Source organism: Natator depressus, chromosome 6 (genome assembly GCF_965152275.1).
Source record: "Natator depressus isolate rNatDep1 chromosome 6, rNatDep2.hap1, whole genome shotgun sequence".
Taxonomy (NCBI): domain Eukaryota; kingdom Metazoa; phylum Chordata; order Testudines; family Cheloniidae; genus Natator; species Natator depressus.
Genome location: NC_134239.1, coordinates 59,079,440 through 59,100,396, shown reverse-complemented (window position 1 = coordinate 59,100,396; position 20,957 = coordinate 59,079,440). Strand labels below are relative to the sequence as shown.

Below are 20,957 nucleotides of genomic sequence, written 5' to 3'. Positions count from 1 at the left end.
CATGCAGAGGGCAGGGAGCCACATTCCCTGTGCAGCATGGAAACTGAACAGCTGATGTGGGGAGTGGAGCATTTCACCATTCCAGAACCTGCACTAGGGGCAACACTGAAATCTTAGATCTCCAGTTGTTTGGGGATGATTACGGCAGTTGGCATGCATCCCTAATGAAGAGTAGGAGCAGCATGGACTGCTGTGGGGACTGTGTGCTCTTGGGGACAGAATGAGCTTCAGAGGACAGGGTGGGAGTTTGGGCTCAGCACAGCTCTGGCCAGTAGTCTCAAATGCCAAAGCAGCTAGGCACTTTCAGGAGGATTTCACTGCTAGATCTGAACGGCTTTCATTCCCAGGGAATGCCACTGCCCTGTAGGCTTAGTTGTCAAGTTTTGCTGTCTCAGTGTATCAGGCAGAGCACTGGGGAGGATTGGTGAGTTTCTAGTGATGGGTTGCCATCTGTCAATAAATTCTGAAGAGTTTGTAAATAGTTGTCTCATTGGCAGCTGCTTTCACATGGTTATAATGCTGTAGGACTAGCTCAGTGAAAAATGTGATGACAGATCACGTTCTGCAGACTCTGTGCATGGTTGCGTTGACCTGTTTTCTTCTCTTTGGCTTTTGCATTTACTCTGAACTGGAGCCACTCATGTTTTGCTGGTCCTGGTCCTCCAACATGCACAGCTCTGCCAATACTTCTCAATCTTCCCCTGCAGCCATCCTGCTGATACACCTCACTCCTGACCCACAGCCGCCCTCACTAATCCAGTACTGGGTCACTGATATCACAATCGCTCTGTCACTGCATTTGAGAACTAATTGGTTATACACCATTTATCCTGGGTCTCTCCCTGACTAGACTTTCCCATAGCCTGGACAAACATCTACTCTGGACTAGATTGAGACTGTTTCTGATGTGATCTGTATTAGATGTGAACCCAGGTCTGCAGATGTAATCCTGTTTCTTTCCCCTCTCTCACACCCCTAGTGTTAACAAGCTGGATTCTCCTGCTGTGCAGTGATCCTCTCCTATGTACTTTACGGTATCCTGGCACCTCCTGGCCCTTTGCTTCATGTGTCACTATATCTTTGTATTTGCATTGCCTGTCCCTTTAAGAAGCCCTTCTGCCCTTACTCGGCTCACCACGCTCCACACACTCTCCCATGCAACTTGCTGACCGAGCTTGGATCTCAGAGCTCTGGGGAGCAGTGCATTTTCCGGCTCTGTGCTTCCCTTCATTGGATGTGGGAGGCTCAGCTGCTCCCTGCTTCTACAGCACGTATTATAGAGTGACTGGAACACGTGTGCATTCGTATCTTTTGAGACATTTTTCTCACTTTGTACTCGGTGTCTGCAGGACAGGAGCAGCACCTGAGGCCTCTTCCCTAAGTCTGCTAACTGGACTAACAATCGCAGCATTTTGTGACTTTCCTAGACTTATCGGGCTTTCAGCAACCAAGCAGTGTGATTGCTGAAATCCCTGGAAGGCACCAGTGCTGTACACTGCATGCCAAGGCTCCAGAAAAAGGACCCACTTGCTCTGCTCCAGACCATGAGTGACTAGTGGAGCAGTGTGGATGATACACATGTGCATCTCTCCCTGCATCCCCTTGTGCCCCTTAACAGAAGTTAGATATGACAAAGTCCTATTAGGTCCTGTCTAGTCTGTATCAAACCTATTCTGTGGGTAGGGCCAAGTTACATTTGTGGTCTAACAACCTGAGCTACATCCATCCTTATTCCATAGAAGACCTGCCAGTGCCAATGAGACGTTTGCACCGAGATTTATGAGTAGAAGGAAAGACCCTTGTATAGTAACTAGATGTTTAGTATTGAGTAATTGTTAGCATTGCCCAGTGCGGTAAAATGCTGCCAGACACCTTTTAGACAAGTGCTTTTTCTGCCCTTTGTGTATTTGGCCACTTGGATGTATAGTTACCTGACATACAAACACAGCTGGTAAATGCACGTGCAGCTGCGTGCCTGCCTCACTTGGAAATCTGGCCTGTGGCGTGGTCTTTCAGAGCTGACACGCCACTGAAATAAAGGGGGCAGTTCACTGCTCTCTGGCTCAGGATACATGGATGCTGCAGCTGCAGGTGTAATTTCCAGCTCAGAGAGATGTAGATGCGCTAGCTTAGGTCGAGCTAGTGCACTAAAAGTAGCAGTGTAGGCTTGGCAGCAGAGGCGGAGGGCTAGCCCTCTGCATATTTATGTAGGGTCTCTGATAGGACTGTATACAGACAGCTAGCCCATGTCTAGACTACTATTTTTAGTGCACTTGCTCAATCAAAATTAGTGCGTGAACATCCACCTGAGCTGGACATTATACCTTCTGCTCAGAGTGCAGAGATACTAGAAGACAGCACTCCATGACTGGGAAACTGTGCAGCAATAAGCCCTAGAAATGTTCAATTAAATTGGGCAGGATCTGAGCCTGTCCTGGGGGCCCACTGAACACCACCTCTGCATCAGGAGTAGACACCCTTATTGCAAACGGTTATGCCTGCTCAGCCAAGCTGGGTGGGCAGATTAGACAAGTGCTGAGTATTGTCGTGCAGTGTAGCCAGTAGGGGGCTTGCGTGAAACAATCTCCCCTTCTAATGTTTTCCCCCTTTGGCATTTCAGGGCCTTAAACTCTGGAGTTGAGTACTACTGGGACCAGCTGAATGAAACTGTCTTCACTGTGCATTCCAGCAACAGGAGCACCGAGCGGCCTGGGTGAGTCTTGTGGGAGGTGGGAGGGTTAGAGGCAGCTAATCAGAGTGCTCCCTGTCTTGGTGCTTCCTTTTGGGGTTACTACAGCTGACAGTGCTGCATGCCCATACTTTTCCTCCTGTCTCCCATCCTACTGGCATCGTTAGGTACACAACTTCTCTCTTGGCACTGCCCAGCCAACGCCAGCTGGCACACCATTAGCAGTAATATTTGGTGCCCAGAGGGGCAGACCACGATACTGAAGTACATCTATCGCTTATGGCCCCTCCTGCCATCAGCACCCTTAAGCAAACCGCTGGGGAGCCATGTGTGGCTCACAGTATGAAAAGTGCTGTGTAAAGTAAATGGCACTGGACAAGATACCCGGAGAATAATGGGTCAGCTACAGGCAAAGACAAATCCATTAAACAGCTCCAGTGACCAGGAATCGAAGGATAGTGCTAATGACTTTAATCCCTGAATTCCTGGTCACAGGACAGTTGTTCCTTTGTAACAAATTCTAAAAGCAGAGCTAGATTTCCCCCAAAATCCCAAAGGGTATTTCATAGGCAGCCAGGATCAATGGGGAATCCCAGTCCCCTCTGTCCAGTGATGTCCTAAACGTGGGAATGGGGCCCCCTCTAGCTTCCTGCCCCAGTGAGGGGCACTCCCTCCCCAGGCTATCCATCTGATACCTGAACTCCAGAATCCCAAGGAAATTGGAGTTCAGAGTGTGATTCTGTCCAGGCTCCCACTGTCCCTCCCCCACGCAGTCCTAAATTCCCAGTCAGACTGCAGGGTGGGAGACGAGAGATGCTGTCCGTAGTGTGTCGTCCTCTCCAGCTAGGTGGAGCTCTTTCCCCTCCTTAGTCATCAAGATCTCTCTCCTTGTGTCTTAGTCTTGCAGGAGTGTGATGTGCTGGGGAGCAGCAGCATGGTGGGAAAATCCAGACTTCCCCTTTCTCTCGCCATCTGGTGTGGACACCAGAGGCAGGAGGACAGCTTTGAGAAACCTCTGATTCCTGTTGGAGGGCTGGGGAGCTGGGTGGGTTCAGAACATCAGAAGATTACAGAGCATTAAACAGAAGAATAGGAGCCATGTGATGAGGTGATCTCTTGCAGCCCCTTCAGCACTTGCAGGACAGGCAGTCAGAGGCCAGTTCAGGGAAGAGTCCCTTTTCACTGCAAGCACTCCCACCTGGGGAGCTCCTACATATCAACTACTTGTTTCTGAAAATAAAATAAGCCTCATGTCCAGTCCTCCTGGAATTTGTACTGGAGAGAGGAGAATTGGCTGGCCCAGACAGCACAGGCTGAAGCATGTGCCAGAGGGGAGCTAGTGTGTGATGCTGACAAACCAAGAGGATAAGGCCAGGGAAGTGATGCAGATCATACACTCAGGAGCAGAAACCCTGCTTTGCCAAATTGCTCTGGAACCCAGACCCATCTCCTGAGCCAGAGAAGCGTTCCCTAAATATATGTTCCTGAGCTGCTTATTGTAATTCCTGCTCAATCTAGTAGCTCCGAAGGCCTAAAGTTTGTTTTATAGACTTGGTGGCATTGCTGGTATGTTCATGCCTCTCAAATAGCCATGCAGCCTATGGGGAGGTAACACTGGGTAAAGGACCCTCTGACAAGGCCCCAGTGTGATTTAAACATCAAGCAGAAAGTCCTGTGAGCAGCAAACCAAGGAGGGAAATGGCATTCATAGCATGATATAAGTGTCATTCCTTACTGCCTGCAAAGCAGATAGATTAGACTACGAGATGCCTGGTTGGGATGGAGGGAAGAGAGTGAGCTGGATGCTGTTGTGTTCCTAAGGTCATGGGAAGCTTAGCTGTCAGACCCCCCCCATTGCTCCTGATTTATTTGTCTGTCTGTCTGTCTCTCTTCAGAACAAGCAGAGCCACATGGAGGACAGACAGAGACATGGGCCTAATGAATGCCATAGGTCTGCAGCCCAGGAACCCCACCACCTCGGTGACATCACAGGGTACCCAGACCCTGGCTCCTCTGCTGCAGAATGCAGAGACTCAGACAGAGAGGGAGGTACAGGAGCCAGGTGCTGCTACCTCAGGAACCGGAGAAGGTAGGAGCTTGGGTAGTATCCTCTCTTTGACAGAGCTACCTTGTGTTTGCCAGCTGAGTGGCAGGGAGCTCATACACACAGGATTCTGGTGACCCGTGAATCCCTTGTGATGTCGATATTCCAACATCTGTCTGCAAAGAGGCATCTCCAGCCTCTGAGTTATCCTCTGCAGTGAGGCCTTTCTGAGGTGGAACCCCAAGATCCAGGCCTTGATGGTTACCAGGTTCTTGTTTCCATTGGGGGTTACTCTACCTAGTTGGGCATAGCATTTTCCCTCCTGGCCCTCACTTGTCAGCTCTGTGCAATAGCAATGGCCTCTGCTTCAAAGTTCAGAAAGAAGCTTTCTCTAGAACATTGTTCCTGGTAAATAAGCTCCTCATGGTGCTGCTTCTGCAGGCATCTCCCTGCTCCCTTCCCAGAATGGGAGACTGGGCAGCGCTAAGATTTTTCACTCTTCCCTCCCCTGCCAGTCTAGCTAGGCTCCCTCTTACCCCAGTCTTCAAAAGCTGATTATACTTTCTGATGTTGTCCTGTTGCCAGGGCCAGATACTGCAAACCCTCTTCTGCCATTGTATAATCATAGCTCCAAGAGTGGGCTTGTGTATCTGCCTTGGTTTGGGTTGCACAGAGGCTGTGGTTGCATTAACTCCTCTGTGAGAGCCCCGATGAACTGCTCAAGAACATCTCTGCCACGTCCCAGATAAGGAGGGGATGTGTTGGAGTGTACGACAAAGCCAGGGATGGAAGCTTCCAAGGTGCAGTTCCCCCATGAAGAACATGCCTCAGAGCTCTTCCAGGTACCTCTAGTGTCAGGGCCACCTTACCTGTTCCCAGCTTGTAGCTTGGGGACTTAGACTTGAGTCCAGCTCCTATAAGGAAAGTGGCAGTGTGATTCAGAGGAGATGATTCTGAGTGCATTTAGGGTCATGATGAAGTCTGGGCTATGGGAACAGGCTCTGTGAACTATGACTCTGCTTGTTCTGAAGCTGAGCTAACTGCCTGTTCTGTGGCCTGTGCCCCTCCACTGTTCTTGCTACTGTAGCCAGCAGTCAGGGTGTGAGATACAGATTTGCACTATTCTGGTCCTGACATTTCAGTTCAGAATCAATTAAGTGGGAAATGCCCTCCTGATCTGAGAGTAGCTTCCAGGCGACCTGTCTCAGTGGGATCAGAATTAACCTCTTGGGAGGCTTAGTGCAGTTGAGGGCATGTGAACCATGCTGGAAGCTACACGGGCTGGGCAAATGCCAAACTCATGGGGAGGATAATTCTGTTCCCTTCTCTGTACCTGGCATGGTGCCTGAGAAAAAAGCGAGAGGAGGCAAAACTATTGATACATAGAAAAGTGAAGGTTGGTGGGTGGTGCAGGCCGTGGGACCCTGAGCACCTCAACACAGCGACTGTGGATATGGGCTGGTTTAGGTGTCCCCTATCCTCGTTTCTCCATGAGACCAGTGCATTTCTCCAACCCTCCTCTCCCTTGCTACTGATCCAGCTGAGGGCTTGATTTTGTTTCCATTCTTAAAAAAGCTTTTCAGTCTTCAGACACAGGGACTGGTTTGTGACAGCCCCTAACCGGTCTGGGAAGAGATTCTCTTCACTAAAGCCTTGGGCACTAGAGACTGGACATACTGGAGAAGTCAGACATGCTAAGCTGGCTCAGTGGGGAGCACTGGAAAAAAGTGGTGAGTGCAGGAGAGAGCTCACCATAGAAATATCTCTGTGCATGGGAGAGGAGGCAATTGAAGAGGATGGTTCTGGGAGTCGCATCCTCTCACCAGCAGTTCAGGTTGTCTATTTGCAGGTCCCTGTCAGGTGGGCAGGTTGATTATAAGAGTCCAGTTAGAAACTCTCACATGCCTTCATGTACACGAGCACCCGGGGCAGGCACAGTTCGTCAGTAAACCTGAAATAATGGCTGTGCTGAGAACCTGAGCCTGTGAAATGAGAGCCTGAGCCTCTCCTCTTGTTCATGTGGCAGCCCCACCTTGCAATGCCAGCTCTCAGGGTGCCACAAATCTGGCACTTTGAGAAGAGAGGAGAGCGTGACAAATGCCCCCTGCTGTCCCCTTTGCCTCTTGCGGGCTGGCAGCATGGCCTCATGGGCTTTATTGCTGGCTCTGCCACTGGCTCACTGTGGGCAAATCACTTCACCTGCAAAATGAACTAACTCCCCTTATCTGCCAGGGGGGTTCTGAGGGAATAAATTCATTGTTTATAGTCGGGAAGGAGGCACTAGAGATGGGCAGAGTATTATTATTCTGCAGTGGATCTTACTGATTCATTGCTTCTGCCCATCAGCAGATGCTTACCAAGGCCCAAGAGCAGCTCAGAACATAGGAGCTCCTTAACTATAAGCCAATCAGAGCAAATGGCCCCAAAAAGCTGAAATTCAGTGGTAGAGTACTATTGCAAGGAGGCCTATTCCTTTCCCGAGCACTGATGGCCCAGCCTCCTCTGAAGTAAGAAGGATGGTTTGGATAAACTGGCACCCTTGGCTCCTCTGTGACTGGCACCCCAATCAGTTAGCATTGTTCTGGTGTGCGATCCAGACCAGTGTCACTGCCTGCCCTGTAACCCTGAGTGCCTCTCAGTGTCTGCTGCTATAGCTGTCTTGACTGGGGGCTTCCAGCCAGCATACACGCATGCTTGGAACATCTGTGTGTTAAGCAGCCCTGGGTCAGTGCTCTGATTCCAGCAGCCTCTGTGTTACACCTCTGACACACTCTGGCATCCACCAGCCTTCGTTACACATAGCAAGATGACCCCAACATCCCGGTCCCAGATTTTCCCCAAATCCTGTGCTCCGCGTATCCAGCCCTCTCCTGAGAGGTTTTAAAAGATTTGTTTGTTTCTTTGAAGATACAATACCCAGCAGCTTGCCACATTAACTGAAGTTAACATTGACTTTAAGTCAAACACAGCACTGGGTTGGTTTAAATTTAAAAGTAAAACAAGTTTATTAACAAAGGTGATAGGATTTGGAAATGGTTACAAGCAAACAAAAGTGAAAAATGCTTTCTAGAGACTAAGACTTGAACAAAGGCTGTAGCTTGTTTTGTTAAGGTAAGATTCTTTCACACTGCCTTCCCGCATGATGGCTGACCAACTCCTCTGGTCAGCATCTCCCACAAAGTCCGAAGTGTTGAGTCCCTCTGTCGTCTTAGATGAAAGATCACTTGGGGTTCTTTGCCCTGCTCTTTATGGTGCAGTAAACCTTTGAAATGGATTCTTCTGAAGATTACCCCTCCCCTCCCCCCCCCCCCCCCAAAGTAAAGTTCATTCAAGCTGTAAGGAAGGTGATAAGGAATTTTCATGCTGGTTTCTTTCCCTGCTGGTGTTTGCTAAAAATGCAGATTGATCTGTTCCTGCAATTTCTTCCCCCTGCCATGATGCTGAGTAGTTATCTCCTCCCCTTGTTGGCTTGATGATCCTGTTTACCTTCTGTATAAATTGCAGTGTTATTGTCTCTTAATGTACCTTGGAAGTACCTTCAAGGTGGCAGTACCTTTGGTTAGGGTGAGGTAATGTTAGCCCTGCCTGGCACACACACTTTGTAATTTTGAATTTGTCCTCCGTACATATCCGCAATAATACTAATGATCGGTATGATACTCACTTTGTGTTGATATCTTACATGATACCTTTGGATAGAGGTTATGACATTAGTGAGTTGCAGTAGATTCACCTTATCAGGCTAGCTGAAACTCACTACCAGATACCAGTGAGCCCCTTTCCCTCTGGCACTGGGGTGATGTTAGGTTCACAAGGTTTGGATAGATTGGGTCCTTTGGCTCCTCTGAGACTGGCACCCCAGCCAATTAGCCTGCACAATTACAGCATCACTGGCCTGCTCCTTCCAAGAACAAGTTAGCACTTTGCTCTAACATAGCCTGAGCCACGTGGTAACCTTTGGAGTGTGCTCAGTGATTGTGTGAAATCAGCTGTTTTGTTGGTAACATTCCTTCCTTGATTTTACTTGTACTGTCCATGATTTCAAACAGTCTGTTTGTCCACAGTAACATTGCTAGGTTGTTTGTAGCCTCCTTTGGCAGCAGATTCAGAAGTAGGTAGTGCTGTGTTTTCTCTGAGCGGAAGCATCGTACACTTTAGGGCTGCATAGGTGCTGAAGATCCTGTGGTTGCTGTAGCACTGTCATAGCTCTATTTGTGCTGGAAATATTGGAAGCACTGGTGTAGGATGGCCGCCAGTTTTATCCCACTGTATCATCTAACCCTGCCCAGAACAGGGTCAGGCTGTCATCAGCCAGTCCACCTTAATGTTCCCACTGTGTCTGGCACTAACGGAGCTGCACATTGCACTGGGCTGTTTAGATGTCTTAATGCCTTTTTGATGGCTTTCTTGTTTTCTGCATCTGCCAAAATCTTCAACCATTCTGAGTTTCTGATGCCATTTTAAAAGGGAAACAGCGTTGTCTAATGGTAAGATCACAGGGCTAGAAACCAGGAACTCCTAAACATGAATCCCAGTGCTACCACTACCTCAGTATGTGACCTTGAGTATGTTATTTAATCTGTCTGTAAAATGGAGATAAACTTCCCTATAGTACCTCCCAGAGTGGGTTGTGAGAATTAATTTGTGTTTTTGTATTGAGCTCTGAAGATGTAAAACACTATATAAGGGCTTAGTATTATAATGGGAAGAACTCAGCAGGATGGATGAAACAGATGTGAGTCTGGGCAGCACCAAGGAAAATGTTTAGTGACCAGCTTCATAATGAGAGAGAAAAAAAGCAAGTGTACATTGCAGCTCCTTTGGAAACAAAGGAGTAGCTTTCTGGACCACCGGCTGTCCCCTCTCCTGGTGTGGGGAATTCCATGTCATGGTGCTCTCCCAGATATATACTTTCTGTGGAAAGAAATATGCAATGTAGCATCAGAAATCTAATTAAGTTTTCTCTCTATGTAAATACAGTCTCCTTCTCTCCCTGCTAAGCTCTGCAGATGCTTTGCCTTTCTGATAGTCTTTGTGCTTGCTTCAGAAGAATGAATGTACAGGGAGTGAATTTATTAGAAGCAAATCCCTCTAGTGCACATGTTGCCTTTTCCGTTAGTTAATCACTGCCTTGTGAACTGTGTCCCCTGTGAAGCATGCATAAGCCAGAGAGACCCAAGTTTGGGTGAAAGGCTGTGAGAAAGGCACTAAGAAATATTTGAAAGATGCTTTGACTCCTGAAAAATGTGTCTGTCTCCTGCTTCCTTTTAAGTTAACAGATGTAAGAGTAATTCCGATTGGGCTCTAACACGGAGTCTTTGTTAAACATTGGTATTTACTTTGCTCAGTTTCCCTGCAAATGGAGAGATACAGTGGGGAGGGTCTTGCTTGCGAAATGGCCAAATTAAATCTCATTAGAAACAAGGAGGACCTCCCAACACACCGACCTTTAGGAAACGTGATTGCTAATCCAGACCATGTCAGAAATGACATGAGTTTGATGCGTTCCATCTTAGTCCCTAATTGACATGTGTACACATCACTGAATCAACACAATTTGGCCGAACTGGCAGTGTTTATCAGGAGAAGCCCAGGACTGGAATATTAAAGGAGGGGTGCTACGGGTTGAGCTTGAGAAGCGTTGGCAGAGCTGAGTGAGTGGAGCTTGTGCAACAGCCTGCCTGCCCTTAACAATATGTATATATCTGTCCCTCTCTTTTCTGATCACTACATTAACGTTAAACAAAACAAACCCCTGATGGGACTCTGGAGGGTGGTGTTTATCATCCCAACTCCCAGCATCTGCCTGTGTTTGGGGGGTTGTAATACAGACACTTCAATACCCATTGAGCAGATAAGTGCAGTATGAGCGCATAGTATCCTAAAAATGAGAAGATCTGTTATCAGTAGGTCACCTTGTCCCTCTTGGGAGACCAGGGCAGGATGACTATGCTCATGCATGTGCAGCTTCTGGTCTCTCTGATTTGATTGTAATCCGTCCAGCCTGTTTTACAGCCTAGTACAAATAGCTATATGACCTGGGCCCTTAGAGGTGTTGTTTCTAAAAATAAAGCCTGGAAGTTGCACTGGGCTAGTATATGCTGAGCCTCACAAGCTGCAAATAGCCAAATGACGTTGCATATGCCTGAAACATTCCAGCAGGACCCTGGATCCTGGAGTAAGTGAAGCATCCTGTAAAGACCTCAGCAGTGCTTGCAGAGAGCACACACATCTAAGGCCATGTCTAGCACTGGGGCTATGTCACTGTAGTACCATAGTCAGATGTGGTGTTGTGAATTCAGTTACTGTTTGTAAGAGATCCTCTGATGAAAAGGGCTAGCTAGAGAGGGTAGATTGTTTGAGTGGCATATACCATCGGATCCTTTGGGGTTCCCTGTCCATTTCCCTTCCTTCCAAGAGGTCAAACCGTGGATGAGAAATGGTGGTGGCACGCTCAGATCTTCCCACCAAATAAATTCCACCCTTGCGTCTCATTTTGGCTATTCACTGCTGAGTAGTTTGTGCTAATGATCAAAAGAACTGTGCCTGCTCCTGGAGCTCCGTGACCTTAGTTACCCTTCAGTGGAGCTTGAATGTGGCCATGGGCCCTGATAGAGTCAATTAATAGATTCTAAGACAAGACAGGACCATTGTGATCATCTGGTCTGACCTCCTGTATAGCACTGGCCACAGAACTTCCCAAAATATTTCCTAGAGTAGAGCTTTTCGAAAACCTTCCAATATTGATTTAAATCCTTGGGCTTGTGGAAAACTAAGTGGCAGTATCCTGTATGGTACCAAAATGAGACGTCCCTCACAATAGATTGTGCAGAACTGTGACCTTCCTGTTCCTTTCTTACATGAGATGTCGACATTGGAATTATTCTTGATCTAAGTTACAGGGGCTCTGAGCTATTGTTCCATGTTCTCGGCAGACTCATTTAATAGACATCTGTCCATCATTTACGTTTGGCTCCCATTGTTGAGGCTCACAACCATAACAGCTAAAGACTGACTTTCTTTTAAAAAGGAGAGTTGAGATTTTGGAGAACAAAATAACACCTGAAGGGAGGTGCCAGTATGCCATACTGCCACAAATCAGCCCAATCCAAGCCCTGCTGCCCATTGGGTCCCTGGTAATCATGTGTTATGTTGCCATCCCTGCACCCAGGAATATAAACATCACACCCTTTGTATGTCCTGTGAAAAGTGCTAGCTATATAATTCCTGCCTGCTGTCTCTCGGCTCTACTGGAGTCATTATACATTCCCAATTTGTAGTCTTGCTACTCCAAACAAAATTCTTCTCTTCCTATAGCAGCCTGGCAGAGGACATCTGAGTTGGTTTCCAACCACTGGGGAGGATGATTCTGCCATACTCACTAATATGGTATTGGGGCCAGCTGCACAGACTGGAATGCCTTACTCTTTGGGATAAGTATCTCTGTAAGCTCTGCCTATGGCTTTGCATTTGTTTTGGAATAGGAATAGGAATCTTTTGGACGCTTGGGAAGTTCCTTACAACTTAGATGCTATGGGCAGCTCTGTTTAATGTTTGCATTCCTTGAAGGAGTCCCAGCCTGCTGGGTTTGGGCTATTTGCTGGGCTCAGTGATCCTGTTCTGTGCCTGACGGAGTGGAGCTGGTTTATCCCTATCCCAGGTGAATGGCAAAGCAGTTCAGGTGTTTCAAGGTCAGTTTCTGCTGCAAGATGAATTCTGACATTGGAGCAACCCAGGTGGAAGATGAGCAGCTGTTCCTTCTTTGTGTGATACGTCCACATTCACATTCCACTCAGTACTCTCACTTGCGGAGCTGGCTGCCTGCTAATCTGAATTCTCTGCCTCTGGTGTGATGTGGGGTCTTTGCTGCTTTCCTGGCCCACAAAGAATTGCCATTGTCTCCTGGACTAGACCATTTTGCTGCAATGGGAACATTAACTAGAGCCATCTGCTATGCCAGTTGTCCCGGTATTCTGAGGCGAGCTGTTAGAAAAGAGCACCATGTTCCACAAGGAAGGGCTTGGGATCATGCAGACATTTTTCTCAGGAGATGCTTAGCACTGTGGAAAATTCACCAGCACTCAAGAAAGGGGTGCCATGGGGACAAAGTTCCCAAGACCTAGTGCAGCAGAGACCGTTTCAGAAAGACTCATCTTTGGGGAGTCACAGGGTCATGTCCCATCCAGAAACAAAAGGGAGTATGTTACTTGTGAGTATCGTGCTAGTATCCGTGAGAAATGTGCTGACTCAGCCCTCCTAAGAAAGGCAATGTAGGGGCCAGCTGCGGGACCCAGACCGCCCTCTGAGCAGTGTGTGTGAGGGACCTTGCAGGGTCCAGGAGGTCTCAATGCATTTGTTGAGCTTTAAAGGTGAGGAGAGAGCGAACAGCCTCTTAATGGAAAAGTGGATTGACCTGTCACTTAGCTCATTCCTCTTAAACTAGCTCTCTGCTCACACTGAGCACCAGCCAAAACCCCAGTGGAGCCTGAAAGAGATGTAAGACGTAGTGAGACACCCAATCACCAGCCCAGCTTTCCCTCCCTGCTGTCCTGATCTTATCCAACTGATGGGACAGACTGTGTGAGACACTCTCTGCTGCGTCTTAGCTGAGGCAATTGCTATACATTTGAGAGGAGGGAGAAAGAAAAGTAACAAGCTGGACCAAGGAAAGTGCAAGATGCGCTGCTCAGCTGTATGTGGTAAGGGACTGGAGTGACCAAGCCAGTGGGTGCAGCAATGATATTGTAGGCCAGTCCCCACTGGCCTTTTTTTAGAAGCTCTAGCACTCATTTCTCTGCACTTTCGGGTTTCTTAATAGGATCGCTCCTGATGTGATAAATTGCTGAGCAGCAGGGCCTGCTGTTGAGGAATCAGCCCTTGTTCTCTGAGCAGGCAACTGCCTCAAACCCCGGAATTCCACTCCAGCCGTAGCTTAGTGAAGCACGTGATCTGAATTAAAGGGCGGGGGGGGAGGCGGGGAGTTAAAGGTGGTATGGCAGGATCTGCCTGAAGGCTGCTTGCAGGGAGTGCTCATATTCAGCACTTGCTATTAACGTCTGAGCGTGTCAGAGGCAGGAGTACCAGCTAACATAGGTGCCGACTCCATGGGTGCTCCAGCTCCGGAGCACCAATGGGGGAAAAAAAGTGCTCAGCGCTCATTGGTGGGCGCCACTGATCAGGTGTGCCCCCTTCCTCCCCGGCACCTCCTGCCCACCAGAAGAAGATCAGCAGAAAAGGGAGGAGTGGAGCCAGGAAGAAGCGAAGTATGGTGGGGTGGGGGCCTTGGGGAAAGGGGTGGGGTGGGGGCAGGGCCTGGGGCGAAGCACGGGTCGAGCACCCCCAGGGCAATCAGAAAGTTGGTGCCTGTGCCAGCTGACAATCCTGGCTGACTTGTAGCCCCAGGGCATGCATGGGGGGGGGGGGGCAGAATACCAGGTATTTACAGCCTCTAACGTTAGGAACTGGTTTGCATGCCCCTAACCAATACTCTGGATTTCTAATGCTTTATATTTCCAGCATTGCCAGATACTTAGTAACAAAGGACTGTTATTCACATGTGGTCTGAATTGTGATCAGTATGCTCCTGATATTCTTACCAAAGCTGTTCAGTCTCTGTCTAGCAGTGGATGAGATGCTGACCGAAGCTATATCTCTAAAAGGTGGGAGTGTTGCCCAGAGACGGGAGGATATGTCTGGAGGAACTTGCTTGCTCAATGAATGTCCTCCCTTTACCGTTTGCCCCAGGCAGCTAGGTAGATGCTGTGAGAATGGCCACCAAGAGCTGAACATAGAATTTTATGTCTTGGTGGTGGTTAGAAGAAACTTTCTTCACTTGGGATTTAATCTCTCTTGAAGATACCCTCTGTACTGTGGTGACCTGCACCCATGCAATCTCAGCTCGATTAGTGCAATGCACTTTACATGTGGCTGCCCTTGAAAAGCAGTTGTAGACAGCAGCATGACTGCTGTGAGGGTTAGACTTGTGAGCTGCACTCTGCTTTGGCTGCTGCTGGTCCCAAGAGTATGCACTGTGATCAATCATTAGGTAGAATATCCTCCCAGCCTGCAGCAGCTGAGGGTCCATGTCTGCTGCCCTATATAGGGTCCTGTCAGGATGAAAGGAAGTACCTTCTCTCCTGAGGGCCTGCATCTTTGCCTTACATACACTAGTGCTCCATGTACCCTCTTAGGAGGCAGTGTTGTGTTTTCATTGCCTCTTTAGTGATGGAGGGGCTGGTTTATTGGGGGCTCCTTATAATAATTGTTCTGGGATCTTGGTCACTGGGCCAGACTGGTGCTAAAAGTCTCATTTTCAGTTGGGCTGATGTTTAGCTTCCAGGAGCCTTTGGCCACAACACCTCAGAAGTAAAAACGTATAATTCAACCAAAATAAACTCTGCCCCAGAATGTTCTGCCCTTTTCAAGCACCTCTGCTTCCCATGGTCCTGGAGAGCATTCCCTACACCAGTGATTTTCAATCTGTGGTTCGCGGACCCCTGTGGGGGTCCCCAGACTATGTCTAAGGGGTCCTCGAAAGGTTGTCATTGCCATAGAACAATGGTTTTCAGCCTATGGTCAGTGGACCCCTGGGGATCTGCAGACTGTCTAAGATTTCCAAAGGGGTCTGTACCTCTATTCAAAATCTTTTAGGGGTCTGCAAATGAAAAAAGGTTGAAAATCATTGCCCTAGGCAGATGCCCTAGGCCCATCCAGACCAATCCATGGGATTTCAGAACTTCACCATCCATGCCCCCAAAATTCACACAGCCATGCTGCAGCAGTAAGATATGGGTCCCCCACAACCTGCCCTGGGGCTCTCCTGGTTTTCACTTGCCTCCAGAAAGGAAGAATTCAGAGCTGCTAACCACCTGATTCAGCTTTGCCCACAACCTTGTATTTCATTTCTGTGGCTAGCGTGCTCCTGTATGGTTCCTGTCCGTGTGTGTGTGTCTCAATTCTCCGGTCATTCCCCAGTGCAATGCAGGAAGAGAGGTTAATGCCTAGCTGAAATAACCAGCATCTCTGCCCTGTGAGGCTGGGATTCCATTGTAAGGTTCTTTCTGGTGACATTCTGCCCAGCAAGCTCAAGCCTCAGCATTGTTCTCACCTCCATCTCTCCCACATTGATGTGGTCTCTAATTCCTGCCCTTCTTCCTTCGCAGCATCTTCAAAATCACTTCCTCATCTCTGTCTCCATGGCTAGAACCCTTGTTGGGTCCCTGATTCTTGTGGTTGCCTCCTCTCTGGCCTCCCAGATGTTCCCTGGAATGCTGCCACAAAGATTCTCTTCCCTGCTGCTGCTCTTACCACATCTGGCCCTGCTAGTCCAAACACTAGTTCCCATCGGTCATATATAATACGCAGGCTCCTCCTCCTTCTCTTCATAGCCCTGCACAGCCTGTCTGCCTCTCTGCGCTTGATTCCTCCTCACCCAGACTTCCCTTATTCTCATCCTCACACTCAATCAGCTCTGCGCCTTACTCTGTGCAGCCACCTATCTGCGTCCTCCACCCTCTCCTCTACAAACCAGACCTTCCTCCTCAGAGTAATGTCAGTAAATTACAGCATCCATCCCTCCAAAGTGAAACTGCCAAACCAAGCCAGGCGCTCAGCCTGCCCATCCAGTCCTGCTTGTTGCTGCATCCCATCCCCCACTGCTTTAGTCTGTGTATTGCCTAGTTAGTGTAAGCTCTATCAGGCAGGGATCTGGTAATTGTTTCTGTCTATGAAGTGCCCAGCTCTTCATGTTGGTGCCATGAATAGTAAAATCTGGCAAGCTGTATGAGTGTAACAGGGTTTAAAAAAAGAAACGCCACCGCTCTGATCAAAATAGTTACAATGGTACAAAAATTGTGTGTGGACCAGGATAAATCTCTCTCGGCTCCCTCATTGTAGCAATGTTATCCAGGCCACTGCCAGGAGAAGGGCTAATTTTGCCCTCTAGTTCAGTGTTTTGTTGGTTTTTAAATACCCGCCCCCCAACCCCTCCCCCACCCCCACCCCCCCACACACACACTCCCTATTGTCTTGCTCATATTTGTATTCTTTCCCCTGGTGCCAGAGAAGCTGGCTCCTTTCTCCTCTGTTCTAATCAGTCCAGAGCTGGGAGTGAGATTTATCTCTTTAATAAGAATCAGGAAGGCTACTGCATCCCTCTGCGGAATGATTCTAACCCATTCCAGTGAATCAGAACCTTTCCCTGCACAGTCTGGATGAGGTTTACTGCTAATGGAGTGAGAGGATCAGGGGCCAGACCTGTCTGCACTGGTGACTACTTTTTCTTCTTGCTAGGCTTTATTTCTTGTAGGATTTTTTTCTCCATAGAGCATATGCTTAGACTCTTGAGTCTTCTCCGCTGTGGTGATGTGCGGGCACAGATCTTGCTTTGTGATTGCTCTGTGCACGCAGCAATGGATCGCTATCCATTCCAACCCTGGCCTCTCCCTCTGATTGGAGGGGGCTGGAGAACCCCATCTGGAAGATTCTTGGTGGGGTAAGGGAGGAAGGGCACTGGAGGTGAGTTCTTAGCCCCTCTCGCCACTTGGCAAAGCATTTGGTTTATTGCAGTGCATGCTGAGCTGTGCTCTTCCCCTCGGGGTCCTGGGGACTCACTGACCTTTCTCAGAGCTAAACTCTCTGTCTCTGTGACCTTTTCACTCGACACCTGCATGGCTTGATAAGAGCTTCCCCCCAGACTCTGCTGTGTGTCTCAGGGATGCTGTTTCTCTTTCCTAGAGCCTGCGGGAGCCCAGGGTGGGGGTGAACATGTGGGAGAGAAGGGCCTCCAGGACTCTTTGCCAGCCCGCTCTGGGACGGGTCTTGTTGCCTCTCTTTCATTGGGAAACACTCCTGTGCTGCAGCTCGTGCAGAATGTAGCCGCGCGAGGGGGAGGCTGTGCTGTGCTTAGCAGCTTGTTGGCCACCAGACGTGCTGCACAGTCTGTCTTTTGGTCTCCATGGCCTTAGAGGGCGCAGGGTCTGCCCGGGGGCCGGTCTGCTGGCCTGGGACCTATTGCAGCCTGTGAGCTCATGGCTGGTGCACTGACCCTCAGGAAACAGGGCCTGCCACTATCTATTTTCTAGATTAGGTGGAGCACAATAGGGGAGTTTGACTCACAGTGCTCTGGGGATGGGGGGGGGTGACTGCTCCCCTCCCTGGTGTAACGGGGAAGAGGAGCAGCATGTGCAGGGTGTGGGTTATTGAGGATGTAGATACCATGGACACACTTACCCGTGGCTGTTTGAGGAGCTTTACCTCAAGTGTCCCACCCTTAGGGCCCTTTAGACTGGGCAGCGTTACCCATCCCTGATGCTGGCTGGCAGGGATTGTTCAGTCCTCTGTCCTATGGGCTGGTGGCTTTGGGGGCCTGTGGCTTGGGCAGATGTTCTTCTCTGCGGGATGGTGTGGTCTCAGAGTTGAATTTCTCTTGTTTGGCACTTGAATAAAAGTTAAAACTCCAGGGTCTGTCTGGCGCAAACCCTGCACATCTGCAGAGGAGCTAGTGTGCCTTGTTGCTGACCTGTCCTAGTCCATGTGCACTATGCTGCATCTGACCATTCTGCTTCCTCCATTCTAGTTGGTCAGCATGGTTTTCTTTGTCCCATAGTTCTTGTGTTTTGTGACTCAAGCCACTTCTTATGTTCTCTCCTCCAGGTGAAGGTCCAGAATATGGAGCCAGTGGGGACGATGCCCTCAGCAGGATCCAAAGGCTGATGGCTGAGGGTGGCATGACTGCTGTGGTCCAGCGGGAGCAGAGCACCACTATGGCATCCATGGGTGGCTTTGGCAACAACATTATTGTGAGTCACCGGATTCACCGCAGCTCTCAGACTGGTGTGGAATCCGTGGGAGCTGATGGTGCCTTGATGCAGCAGTCCACCTCGCGTGAGCTGGCAGCCGAGCTGGAGGGACGGATCCTTTCAGAGTCTATGCAGCTGGCAGAGCATGGCCAGAGCCCGCAGACAGCTCCTGGCAGGAGTGAAGGACAAGGAGCCGACGGACTGGATCTGCCAGAGCAGTCCCAGTCCTCTATGGACACTGAGGGACCAATTGAATACAGTGACCTAACCAATAATAACCATCTTCCCGACAATACCAACTACTATAGTAATGACAGCACCAGTGGGGAGTCGCGGAACAGGTAGAGATGAATTGTGTCTTGGTGCTACCCTTGTACTGCTAAGCAGAGACCTGTACCTCACAGCTGATCAGGAGCTGGAAGAGTGGGGGTATTGTGGCTCTGATAGGATGATGGTAATTGAGGGGGCACCTGTACCTATGCGGAGGGGGCAGAAATGGAAGGGAGGCCATCAAATCTATAGGGACCCCAGGAGGAAGAAGCTTTATTTGGTCTTTGCTTCCGGCACCCATGTTGCTGCAGTTTCTATGAGAACATTAACGATCCCTAACAATGCTCATCTGAGCCTTGTGTAAATTTCCCAGCTGACTGGGAATCCCTGGGCTTAGCCCTAACCCTGCAGTGCTCTAAATGTTACTGTTTGTCAAATGAGTGTTTCCCCCTGCTTGCCACCAGCCCCAAGGATTGAGCAGAAGAACGAATATCAGGGAAGGGGCCTGCAGTGTCCTCCAGAGACAAGCAACCCTATTGGGCATATCCTGGATTTGATGCCCCAGCTCTGCCGGTAGAGTGGAGGAGTCTTCCAGGCCACAGTCCCACTCCATGGCATGGCCCTAGTGCCCCTTGGGAAGGGTGGGGGGTAGAGCATTTTGGAGACTAGAGAGAACATTATTCCTATCCAGTCTGCGGTCTTCCCAGGGGCAGAGCTGGAGTAAAAAGAGCCAGGCTTAAGCTTCACTATCCTTTATATACCCAGGAGCCTCTCAGAAGTGAGGACCTTTTCTTTGAGTGTCAGTTGAGCACCGAGCTGCTATCGATGGGGAGAGAGAATGGGGGCAAATGCAGGGTGTGGGAGTGAGGTGGGCGTGGCTCCCCCGGTAAGGATGCAGTTAGCACAAGGATACTCCAATATCTTCACACCGCCAGCTGTGCCAATATTAACATGAATGAGCCATCCTGGCAAAGCCTGCCAGTATCATGGCACCATTGGCTGGCTGCATTTCCCTTGAGGCGAGGAGGGGGTGATTTTCCAGCTCCAGGTCAGGGCATGAGGTATGGGTCTGTGACGTAAGGTGTTGCATGTGAAATCTTGACCTTGTACATGTAGTTTCTAGTGGAGAAATCAAGGCTCTGATATTTTGTTTTTAGTCTAAAATGTGATTTTCCTTTTCGTTTGTAACTCTCCATCCCAGCAAGCTTGTGGCGGGAGGGTAGGGGGAGAGTCTGAGTGCTAACGAGGGAAACACCAAAGATCAACGTCATTAAAATATGACAAACCCTTCTCTGGCCTGCTGTCTTCTCTTGTGTGCTGGGGGAATGTGTGTTTGCATGCTTGGCCTGCCATAGCCCCCTCAGCCAGGGAGCTCCAGGTGCTTCATAAACATTAACCTCTCATTCCCTCACCCCCCACAAGGGGCAGGGGGTAGAATCACCTCTGTGTTAGAGAGACGTGGGATCACACAACGACGAGTCGCTGGCAGAGCTGGGAATAGAGCTCAGGAGTCCTGCTTCCAAATGCCTTGCTCTAACCATTGCACAGCTGGGTACATTCCTCTCTGGTTTTCCCCTCGCTCTCCCCTTCACCTCCTAAGGCAAGGGGAAAGTAGTTGATTCCCACTATATTCCGCTAAAAGAATAGGGACATAGCTGTCTACTCCAAGAGAGCCAGGAAATGTCCTTCCTGTCCGGTCCCCTACCCCAAAAGAGCCAAAAGACGTCTGACTGCCTGCTTCCTGGAGAGGGGAGGAGAGGTGGCCAGGGGCCTGTTTCAGAGATGGGACTGTGCTCTTAAGCCCATGGGGGCTAGGCGTGATAACCACCCTGGTGGGATGTGCTCTTCCCCCACTGTGTCTGAGTTATTGTCACCCAGCACCTGCCTGGCCCATCCCAATGAATAAGGCCATCATTAAGCAGCACTCAAGCTCTCAGTCAGAAGAGTCTGTTAAAGAACATTAAGCAAATCTTCCGTTAAATCACAGCCTGGAAATGAACCTTAAATCAAATCTGCCACTGCGAGGCCTCATCGCAGGGTGTTAATGAGGCTCTAAAACCTGCCCTGTGTCAGTAGCATCTCTGAGCTGACAGGGCCTGATAATGGGATTCCCTTCTGTGGAGATGATGGTTTCACACACCCTGCCCCTGCGTCT

The 20,957-nt window shown here is 49.3% G+C and overlaps 1 protein-coding gene across 4 annotated transcripts in view; it reads left to right on the top strand.

Annotated features, from left to right (window-relative positions):
• The window catches only part of AMBRA1 (autophagy and beclin 1 regulator 1), a 193,648-nt gene extending 173,569 nt beyond the window's left edge, over positions 1–20,079 (top strand). For all 4 annotated transcript variants that reach the window (XM_074955368.1, XM_074955370.1, XM_074955367.1 and 1 more), the window contains 3 exons: positions 2,621–2,713; positions 4,585–4,778; positions 18,387–20,079. In XM_074955368.1, the coding sequence (XP_074811469.1) occupies positions 2,621–2,713; positions 4,585–4,778; positions 18,387–18,877 (778 nt within the window). In that variant the 3' untranslated portion in view covers positions 18,878–20,079. The remainder of the gene's footprint in view (positions 1–2,620; positions 2,714–4,584; positions 4,779–18,386) is intronic.
• The last annotated feature ends 878 nt before the right edge of the window (positions 20,080–20,957 follow it).